Source organism: Lutzomyia longipalpis, chromosome 4 (assembly GCF_024334085.1).
Source record: "Lutzomyia longipalpis isolate SR_M1_2022 chromosome 4, ASM2433408v1".
In the NCBI taxonomy this organism is placed as follows: domain Eukaryota; kingdom Metazoa; phylum Arthropoda; class Insecta; order Diptera; family Psychodidae; genus Lutzomyia; species Lutzomyia longipalpis.
The window spans coordinates 999889-1010942 of NC_074710.1; the positions used below are offsets into that span (position 1 = coordinate 999889).

The 11054-nt window shown below is 34.1% G+C and overlaps 2 protein-coding genes across 6 annotated transcripts in view; both read right to left on the bottom strand.

The window, feature by feature from the left end:
* LOC129795577 (protein ultraspiracle) overlaps positions 1-11054 on the bottom strand; it is a 37230-nt gene that overhangs the window by 24035 nt on the left and 2141 nt on the right. The window contains exon 1 of one of the 5 annotated variants that reach the window (XM_055837000.1): positions 1186-1628. The exons of 1 other annotated variant lie outside the window; for it this stretch is intronic. In XM_055837000.1, the coding sequence (XP_055692975.1) occupies positions 1186-1204 (19 nt within the window). In that variant the 5' untranslated portion in view covers positions 1205-1628. Of the gene's footprint in view, positions 1-1185; positions 1629-11054 lie in introns of those variants that run through there. 3 more of the 5 variants (XM_055836997.1, XM_055837002.1, XM_055836998.1) reach the window with 3 other exon arrangements.
* LOC129796688 (AT-rich interactive domain-containing protein 5B-like) lies at positions 2704-9289 on the bottom strand. Its single transcript, XM_055838810.1, has 5 exons — positions 9280-9289; positions 7080-8047; positions 6504-6738; positions 5090-5535; positions 2704-4199 (listed from the first exon to the last, which is right to left on the bottom strand). Exons 1-5 carry the CDS (start codon positions 9287-9289, stop codon positions 3108-3110), a joined length of 2751 nt encoding a protein of 916 aa, XP_055694785.1. The 3' UTR covers positions 2704-3107.

Consider the following 11054-nt stretch of genomic DNA (forward strand, 5'->3'; position numbering starts at 1 on the left):
AATTTTTCGTGCACCTACCTAATTCATTGAAGAATTCTTCTTTCTAAATCCATTTTGAGCCAAACTTTTTGTCTACATAATACCTACATATTTTTCTATGCTATCTATGCCCCGGAAAATTGACATTAACCCCGTCCCACTCGCACTTGTTTGCACTTGCAGCTGATTGAGGTCATGGTACGGCTTTCGTCGGCGAGCGCGTGAGAATTGGGCAAGAGTGTGTGGGCGCCCATCTGCGGTGTTTTTTCTCTCATCTCTAGTGGGTACCTGGGCATGGGGGTGAGAGAGACGCCCAACTTTCACCGCACACGAGTCTCTCTACTCCCCCCACTCCCCACGGCGTCCATCTTGTCACAACAAACGTCACGCACCTGAGAGCGTGTGTGTCTCTAGTCTTGGGTCTTCACCATTACAAACTTAAAAGCAAATTTTAAAAATATGAAACTCTATTACAAATGTTTTGTATTTTTCTTTTATTAGATCTTGATGTTTTCATTGAGGATTTGAACGTCCTTGACCTTGCTATGGTAAATTGAAGGTAAATTTTAAAAAAAATCATTTTTTTATACTCTAGAATTTCTAGATCTATCTGTTATTTTAAAACAAAATGGCGGTTTAATAAGAAATTCTACCTGTATGAACTACATATATCAAAAAAAGGTTAAAATCTCTACAAACAACAACAAACTAAGATACTTTCCTTCATTTAAAAAAAAAAGTTTCAAGAAAAACAATTAAATTGCAATGAGTTTCATTGATTTGGAAAAAAGTAATTTTTTTTGTATTGATGTAGCCCATAGACTAGTCGCGATCTCTCTTAACGAAATTGAGGAAAACACATTGGCTCTCTCGCTTCCTCTAGCCATTAAATTACTACGGGTGCGACGAAGACAGGAAGTGGATGAAAAGAAAATTCTTAACTGAATTGCGTAGCACTTCCAGGATGAATGTGGGAGGAGGGTTGAATTAAATGGCCCAACAGCCCCGCACGAAGTTTCCCCCCAATTCAACTTTTTGCGGAATTTCTCTTCAAACAGAGGAGGCTTTGGATGAATGAAATCATTGACCAAGTGTGTTATTGGCCTCATTTCCCTCACACACACGTAAGAAAGGGAAGAGAAAATCGCGGATATGTGGTGCGAGAGCGAGATAAAATGTCAAAAAGATATTTATTTCAACACTCACCCAAATCTTTTGTATCCATTGCGGAAAATTGTTGGAAAATTCAGCAAATTCAGTTAGATAACACCACCACCGCATACACGGGGTACACAGTCTGTATTTACGTACACTTTTACGCAACTTTTTACGCGGAAAACACCGCACAATTGCAATGGAAAGTCCAACGTTATGGAAAACTATGTTGGGGAGTTACAAAAAAAAACATGGCGGTCCTCTCAAGCTGTCACACAGAGCCTGGGTCAATGAACTGCTTCTCTTTTCTCATGGACACTGTCTTTTATACCCATATACCTGTACACCTTATCACAATAGCTCACCTGGGTGCACAAATAGTGGCATCATTGAACTATTTCGGGGGTTTTATCACGTGAAAATTGCGGAAAACCCGTCACGAACGCCACGAATTTGTTGTTGTGTACAATCCATCAAAACAAAAGTGCCGAATCTCTGTAGAGAAAATGTGGAAAACCCACGGTTGAGACGATAGAGAGTAGATGATGGTTTCATTCATGCTTCATTGTCTCATCGATTAATTTTCGATGGACTATTATTTTCATTCACAATCGTCGTCTCTTTTGCACTGTAAATTTCACATATTCCGCGGTAAATTGTATTAATAATTCGTTAATAATTTACTTAATAAATCTCAGGATAATATCCCCAAAACCAGCACTCAAGAGAGACCCTCGATGTGACGGGAAAGTTGAAAAATTGCTGTCATATGACACAAAGACCACAACTCCGGCCAAAAACACGACGCTTTGTACCAGCATTCCCTATTTGCTCAGGACTTGATAATTCTGGGATGAGATCCCCAATCCGAAGGTCACTCTATCATTACTAATGAGAAGTTACCACAAATCCGGCGAAAAACTCACAATTTTGCACCAGCATTCCCTAATTGTCCAAGACTTGATAATCCTGAGATGAGATCTTCAATCCAAGAAGTGACCAAGATTTTATAGTTACAGTTACCACCATATTATCATAATCTGGAGACAGGAAGCACCTCTCCGACAATACTCATCCGATTCCCGGAAGAGTAATGAAGAGAAATATTAGGTGATATTATACAATCAAGGCTTCTGGATGTAATGGCAAAGGAAGAAATTCCCATAAAATTGTTATTTTATAAATGCTCTCAGAGGACTTTTCTCGGTCAGAATGTCTAAATTGTTTCACATTTGGGTCGGCGTATGACCCAAGAAACGCGGAAGGGTTCATTTTCATCTTGATTTTGAAAAGTGTCCCTATCCTAGAATACAACCATATATTTCCAAATTGGAAAAACGCTAAGATTACGTAGAATAGGCCAAAAGAAAGACGTTTTGACTGAGAAATTACCTCTGAGAGGAATTTCCAGAAGAAATATCGTGATAAAAGAACGCATGTTTCAATGTTTTTATGTTTCAAAGATTAAATTCACCTCATTTTAATATTTAAGGGCAATATTTAAAATTAGGTACAAAGATCTTTAATCCGAGAGTGAATGTCCTTAAGCTCTAAAAATAAACAAATTCATTTACTTTCTTTGTATTTTTTTTCTTCAAAAAAAATTCCTCACATTTTTTTCCACAATTATTACATTTAGAATAATGATGTATGAAACAAAGATTTATGTTACTTCATAAATTCCACTTATACATGATTTTTTTTATATTTTATAATCCATCATTTTATTTATTTTTTAATCTTTAGATTGTAAAGAATATTATCTTCCCAATAAGCACACAGAATTTCTACACTAGATGTATTTTTTTCTTCATTTATATTAAATTCATCACGGACAAAACACGTACGAATATTTTGGGTGGTTTACTCATTTTCTTTTCTTTTGGAAACCAAATTTTGCGGCATTGGGGGCGGTGAGGAACCCTCCATTTATATAGCGTCGTATCACAGCATAATATGGACACGATGTTGGCTTATTTGCCATTTTTGCTCGTAGCATCAAAGAATGGTGGTCGTAGGAATCCCTCCGAGCCATACATGTAGGACATTAGGTAGGGATTCATGTTGGCTGCATTGAGTTCAGCCAGATTGGCAATAGTTAGCCCCGGTGGTAGTTGGGGGAAATTTAGAGGTGGATGCGTTGGGGCACCACCACCTGGGGGTGCTACCGGTAGTCCAAATCCTGGCATTCTGGCCGCCTCAGCGAGCATATGTGGCAAGAAATTCCCATAGTTTAGTGCTGCCTTATTGTCATTTAAATTGGGCATAGCAGGTGGCACGAAGGATATCATGAGATTGGGATTAGCAAGAGCCGGGAAATTTGGTACGATACTCGCTAAATTCCCCATATGATGATTCCTCCCACTACGTCCAGTCTCACTGCTTCCCTTTTTGGCCGTTAAATCCAACACCTCAGTCGTACTGCTGCTACTACCACCACCACCACCACCCACACTCGTGGCACGCTGTGAAACATTCTCCTTGGGATTCCCAAAAATCTTCCCAGACTGCGTAAACATGCATTTTGACTGGAATTTGGGAATATTCTCAACCTTCCGGAAGACACTTTGCTGCTGCTCCCTCTGCTCACTTCGTGCCTCCATGCGTGGCTGCTTAAGCGGTGGAATGGGATCCCTGGACCTAATGGGTGTCACCTCCAAGCCACCTTCACGTAAAATATCCAATTTCCTCTTACGTATGGGTGGGTACATGGCACTAACTCTCGGATTAATCATCACCTCTTCATCGCTGTCGCGTAAATCAATCGTTGGGACATTTTCCGGGAATTTTCGCCCATTTGACTTTACACGTATATGCCGGAGGCCCTTTGCACTCCCGTGCTCATCGCCATTATCACTTGAATCGCTGGATTTTGCCCCCTTGGGCAGTGTTATCTGCTGAATCTTAATCTCATTTGTAATCTGAATTTGATTGGTAATCTGCTGACTGCTACTCTTCGTCGTATTGCCACTACCTGACACCTGTGGGTGAATTGTTGTCTGATGGACCGTGATTGTGGTGCGTGGTTGTTGAATTTGTATCTGCTTTGATGATGTTGTGGTTTTCTGTGATAATTATATGTACAATGAAAATTAATTATTTATTCAAATGCCATTCATTTCGTAAACATTTTGTGAAAATTAATGGGAAAATCCTTTTTTTTTTAGGAATTTTTCTCATATTCTAAAGAAAAAAAATGTTTATTTTTTTTTTAAATTTAAAACAATAAACTGTTAACCGTTTGAAAAAGAATGAGAAACGTTAGAAAGAACAAAATTTATTGTTGACAACATTTAGTGTTTGAAAATGAACGTCAAACTTCGGAAAAGAAATGTCAAACATTTAAAAAGAAACGTCAAACTTCAGAAAAAAATATCAGTCATTTGAAAAAAAAACATCAAACTTCAGAAAAGAAATGTCAAACATTTAAAAAGAAACGTCAAACTTCAGAAAAAAAATATCAGTCATTTGAAAAGAAACGTCAAACTACAGAAAACAAATGTCAGTCATTTGAAAAGATGGTTAAACGTTAGACGAAATTTTGAATGTCAAAAAAAAAACATCAATCGTTAGGAAAAAGATCAAATGTTAGAGAGAAAAAAAACACAAGCTAAAGGGTTAAAAAAGATGTCAAAAGTAAGACAGTAAACGAAAAACGTTAGAAAATGAACATCAAATTTTAAAATTGAAACGAAAATCATTAAACGTCTTTTAACGTTAGAAATAAATGTCAAACTTTGAGGAAAAATGTCAATTTTTTTAAAAGAATGTTAAAGTAAGAGTCAAACGTTAGACAAATTGTTTAATACTTAAAAAAAAAACACAAAACGTTGCAAAAAAAATCTTAAAAATGACTCAAATAAATTGCTAAAAACTGATAAATTGATAATTTAAATCCATTTTTGACGTCCTTAAATAAAATGCAAAAAATGTTTAATAAAACCTCTTTACTCACCACTTCTTCATGCCCAGGAGTTGATCCAACAATGACGGTGACCGGCACCGATACCTGCATCTTCTGGCACTCCTTTCCCTGCTGTTGATGCTGCTTCTGCTCCTTGGCCTTCACTTTATTCTGAATCTCCGTCATTTGCTCCTTACTCAGCTCCGGCTCAACCTTTTCCACCTTTATGGTCTTCTGTGGACCCACAATTTGGCCATTTGGTGCTGAATCTTCCTTCCCACGTTCATCCTCTTCCGATTCGAGCTTTTCCCTCTTGCACGCTTCCTCGGCTTCCTGGAGGCTACGCTGATGCAGCTCAAATGGCAGCAGTACCTTCTCGTACTTGTTGTGTGTCAATCCGGGGCTATTCCTCTTCAGTGCCTTCCACAGACGATTAACACTCACTGTCTCGTAGCCCCCAAATTCCTGTACTCTTGTGTAAATGTCGTACAGATTTACTAAAAAAAGAAAGAAGAAAGGGAAATTAAATTATTATTTGTTTTAAAAAAAATAAAATATCAGATCTTCTAAAAACAATTTATTAAATAAATTGTATTAAACGTTAAAAAGTAGTGAATGTTGTGTCGATAAATCAACATTTGAAAAACCTCACAATTCACCTCATTTGTGGGTGATTATCTTCCCCATTAAACCCATTTTGTGTAAATCTATTCACCATCAGAATGCCAAAAAACCACAACCTGATCTCACGCTCCACTTGTTGATAAAATATCTCTGGTATTCCACATTATATTGATTTTATCATCAAACAGAATATTAAAATTTATTTATTTTATATTAATTTATCAATGAATAAAGTAATTATTAAAAATTCCCCACTAGATGTCTCTGCATTGCTTAAAGCCCTCTGGTGAGAAATATTTTATCATAAACTTAACAGCAAAATCTCACAAATTAATGATTAATTTTTAATTTATTGAGAAAAAAAGAAGAGAAAATGATAAAAAAAATTCTAGAAGAAGAATTTTCTAACTGAATTCAGTTAGGGAAATTAATATTTTATGGCTTTTAGAAAAAAAAGTTTACAAAATATTCCACTTGTTTAGTTTCTCACAAACATCATTAAAAATTTATTTGCATCAATTTCAACAATCTATGGATATTTTAAAATTATTGATTTACAGCGTTCGATACAAATTCATAATATTTTCCTCCTCCACGAAGATAAATCGTTAAAGCCTTTTCAATCATACAACATTAAAATATTAATTTAAATCTGAAAGCTCTTTTAATAACTTTAAAAATCAATTATGTTTCATTAAATTTATATAATTTAAAGAAACAAATATTAAAATTTCTTTCAATTTCATTCAAAGACAAATATATATTGAACGTTTAATATCTCAATTAATTCTTCATAAAAGAAAAAAAAAGAAATATATAGATAAGAATTTCACGTTCTTACCTCGCCTCAAGCTCAGCCACATAACCTTCGAAATGGGAGTCTTCCTCTCGGCCATAAATTGATGAAGTTCCATAAGGAATTTCCTTTCTTTCTCCTTCATTGCCTTTTGCTTTTCCTCACTTATCTCCCCATCGTTCTCCGGTACTTCGGTACTCTGTTCCGTTTTCAGTCGTACCCGCTGACTCCTCTGACTATATCTCAGGTGTTGCACCTCAAGCTTGGCCTTTGCGTAATTCTGCAGATGATAAAGAAAGGTTATAGAAAAATATTTTAAGAGTTTTGGCACCAATTAAAATTCTTTCTTTACATTCATTTTATTTAAAAAAAAAATAAAATCAAATCAGCTATCAGATTTAGATAAAAATTCTACAAAATAAATAAATAAATTTCTTTATTTTCATTTATTTTAAAATATTGTTATTTCTTTGATGTTCAAGTGCATCTAATAAATTTATTAATTTAAAAGAAATGAATAAATTGGAAGAATTTATATTTTTTATACAAAAAAAAAACAATCAAAACATCGCAAAATTCTGTCTTTTTTGTAAATTAAAGAAAAAAAAAAGACTTTCTTACCATCTTCGAGGAACAACTGGAAGACTCAGACTCAGCCGCTGATTCCGAATCACTCGTATCCCCATATTTACCACCCTGATGACCCTCTGACCCGGATGTCTTCTTCCTCCTCCCACGTGGTCGTCCTTTCAATTTTGGCGCCAAATGATTGCACAGCAATTCATGCGTCTCCAATTCGGGGTAGTCAAATGTTTCGCGGCAGAAGACAATACGACTACACGTGGGATCCACGGCATTACCCCCGAGTGCCTCTATGAGACTCCTCTTGAGCCATTCATTCTCAATGTTCTCCATACGCTTCATGAGGGCACGAAAGCGGCAGTACTTGGAGAAGCTAATTACAGCGACACAAGGCACAGCGGTGCCCTCATCACGGGGCATGTTGCTGTGTTGCATGGATCTGTCAATGCGAAAACCCCAATTCCACTGGAGACTCGCATCGAGCCACGAAAGGAGATCATCCCCCTTAATTACAACACGATCCGAAATGGCAACAACTTCATCCTCCCCATGCGTTGTGCGCCCCATTGGGGTATTCTCGGGTACAAAGTACAGTCGTAGCCCAATTAGGAGGCACTGCTCATTGCGATCCCGCCACACCATACGAATCTCTGCGAGGCACACAATTTGCTGATCACTCCACGGACGTACGGGGATACAGTCGCCCAGCTTAAGCACTGATATCCGGCGATTCTCCTCACTTGCCACCACGGCATCACATCGACGGATGGCATTCTTTCTGCGTGTCGTTATATTGTTATTCTGCTGTGAATGCTTCGTGGTGGGATCCTGCGCAAAAATTGGCGAAGGATTTAATCCCTGTGGCGGTGGTGATGCTGCACCACTTGTGGATGGCACAAAGGAAACAATTTGCACCTGATTGAAGAATGTATATGGTCCATGGTAGGCGGTTGGAGGTCCAAATGCCTTAAAGGAACAAATAATAAGGTAAAATGTTGAAGATTTAACTGGATTTTAAATTAATCCATTCAAATTAACATTGCACTTAAACACCACCAGGAGGGGAAGTAAAATTTGGCGACAACCAATAAGAAGTCTTATTGAATTTATCAACCAATCAGAGGGAACTTGAAATTCTTCTTCTTATTTATTGAAAAATCATGAGAAGATTTGAGATGTGATTTCATTGGTTAAAAACTTTACAAACTATTCCCTAAACTGGTGGAATCTTTTTGTAAACTTTATTTGAATTGAATGATCCGTCATTAAATTTATTAATTTACTTTTATTTTTGTTTGACGAAGATTCTTATTGTTAGGAATTTTTCAAGAATTAATTCCAACTACAAGATTTTTTTTTAATTTAATTTTTCCTTGCAAATATGGTGAAAAATAAGACATATTTGGACAATTTCTGAATCTTTTTAATTATTTTCCTCATCGCGGAATTTGTTAGAAAAAAAAACTCCCTGCATTTCCTATAACTATTTTTTTTCAATTAATTCAATTAATACGCTAAATTTGTGAAGAATGCAAAAACAGTTTGAAATATCAATGTGCTAAAAATAGCTCTCTTGGTGAGAACGACTTTTATTTGTTGTATCAAAAACATTCGTTCAACATTCAATGTTGTTGCACAAGAAATTTCAAAAGTATAAATGTATACAAATGGTGTTAAAAAATTACTTTATTACGATAAGAAGTTCAAGAATTGTTACAAAGAAAACTGACTTGGAAAATTATTTTAGCGGAAAAAACAAGCTCTATGTACAAGAAATCCTCGCGAAATGGAGAATTTCTTGAAAGAAGAGAAATCAAAAAAAATTAATGTAAAATAAAAAAAAATATTTTTTTTATTGGTTTAAGAAGGTTTTTCTTGAAAAGATTTTCTTAGGACTTTTCTTTAATATTTAAACCAATTTTTGTTTTTTTTTGGCTTCATAAAAGAATCGTCAATATTAACTAAAAATTAAAAAAAAATTAAGGAAATAGAAACCGTCGTAGAATCTGTGGTAGATATTCAATAATTTTTATTTTCAAGTAAAAACTAACTCCGCAAAAAATTAAATTAAATTTTAATTCCTTAAATATTCTAAAAACTTTATTTTGAACATTGTGTAATATGAGAAGTGATTTCCAGGAAAAAATGAGAACGCAAAAACTCAACTAAATATTTATTTAAAATGATAAAATGAATTATCGCTCATTCCTCGCTAGTTAGCTCATGCGCTCACATTTACCCTCTTTCATATTACAAAAATCTATTTAACAATTTATCACTTAATCATTTGCTAAATTGAGTTTCCATGAATAAAAATAAAATGCAAAACAATAACAAATTAAATTTTTACATTTCCCAAAAAAAAAAGTAAAATATTAAGTGAATTATTAAAGAAATTAAATCTCTTGATATTTCTCTCTTCTTATCGTGCCCAGAAGAAACAATATTTGCAAAGCATTTGTATTTATCATGGCGTGCACAGAGAGGTCTTTATCAGAAAATCAGGAAGAGTTTCATAATAAATTATCATTTATATCATTTATATACCATTTTAGTTTGAAAATGTTTGTCAGTTAGTAATATTTCTGCACCCCATCTTGGTAATTTAATTTCACTTAAAACACAAAACGTATAAAACGTCGCAAATGAATACAAATTCTCTCTTCCAGGCAAAAAAAAAACATCGTTTTGAGACAAGAAGAAAATATTATTCCCCATAAATAAATTTATTATTCATGTCGTACGCGCGGGTTGTTATTTCACATCATAATACACACAATAAGTGATAATAGCTGAATAAATTATAAAATATCGTCAAACTCCTATTGAGAATTTTTAATTTAAATCAAAAATAGAAAACCTCGAGCTTCAAGTTTTCCATTATAACCAATTTTACTTCTCCTCACGGTCTCTCTCATATTCTCCCATTTTCATTTCAATGCGGGAATGAAAAGTTTTTTTTTCTCTGTTCCTTCACTAATAGCTTCAATTACTTTTAGTGCCAAATACAATTTTTTTTGTGAAGCTTCTGATAAAGTTGGATTTATTGGATTTTCATACAAATTGTGATTTCTGTCAAGTTTTTTTTTAATTATTGGATTCTCTTTGGTTTTTTGTGATTTTTTTTCAATTTTTTCCTTACCCGAGAAACTTTTGAAAGCTTGAAAATATTTTTCATTACAGGATGGAAATTAATATTAACCTATTAATTTTTTAATATTAACCCTTTTTGGGAATCAATAACATTGCTTTATTTAGAATTTCCCCCAATGAAAATCTAGAGTACAAAAATTAGAGAAATTAATTAATTCAAATTAAATATTCTCCCTTTTTCAAATTTTTTTCCTCATAAATTCAACTGAAAAGTTTTAATTATTAATCCAAACTAAAACATCAAATGAAAATATATTTTCCCTGTAAGTTATTGGATTATTTTCAATACATAGTTTCATTGTTAAATTTGCAAAAGCTTCAATTTAACTTTTATGCTATTTGCTATTATGCTCTTCGTACTGCATCAACAGTAGCATCAATACATATAAGTATATAGTTGAATATAATTTTCCAAACTGTACGAAGTGAAGAAGTACAAAGTTACATAACAAGTTATGCTGTTATCATCAAGTTTTCGCTCATTGATTCATTTCCTCCCATTTAGCACCATATTCAAAGTACAAAAGAAAAAATATTTTTAACAAATCAATATGAGTGTGTTTGTGTGGGAGATTACTAGAATTTTCTTCTTGTTTCCTTATAAAAAAGAATATTTTAAAATAATAATTTTCTTACTAAACATTCTTGCAAGATTCCCCTCTGAAGACGAAAAAAAATATAATTCTCAATAAATGGATGGGAAGAGGAGGAGCAAAAGAAATAGAGAAAAATGAAATAAAAAAAATCATCTCAATTATTACGAGAAATATGATATTAAACAACGGTTGGTGTGTATGTTAAATAGAGAAAAAAAAAACTTTTTCAAAAGCCCCATACATGTGTTTGTGTAATTGCTATGTT

What these genes read in the sequence shown, in the direction of transcription:
- LOC129796688 (XM_055838810.1), bottom strand. An exon ending in GTGGCTGAGCTTGAGGCGAG is followed by an intron (nt 5,536 to 6,503) that starts GTAAGAACGTGA and finishes TTCTTTTTTTAG; the next exon opens with TAAATCTGTACGACATTTAC. An exon ending in CTCCTGGGCATGAAGAAGTG is followed by an intron (nt 4,200 to 5,089) that starts GTGAGTAAAGAG and finishes TAATTATCACAG; the next exon opens with AAAACCACAACATCATCAAA.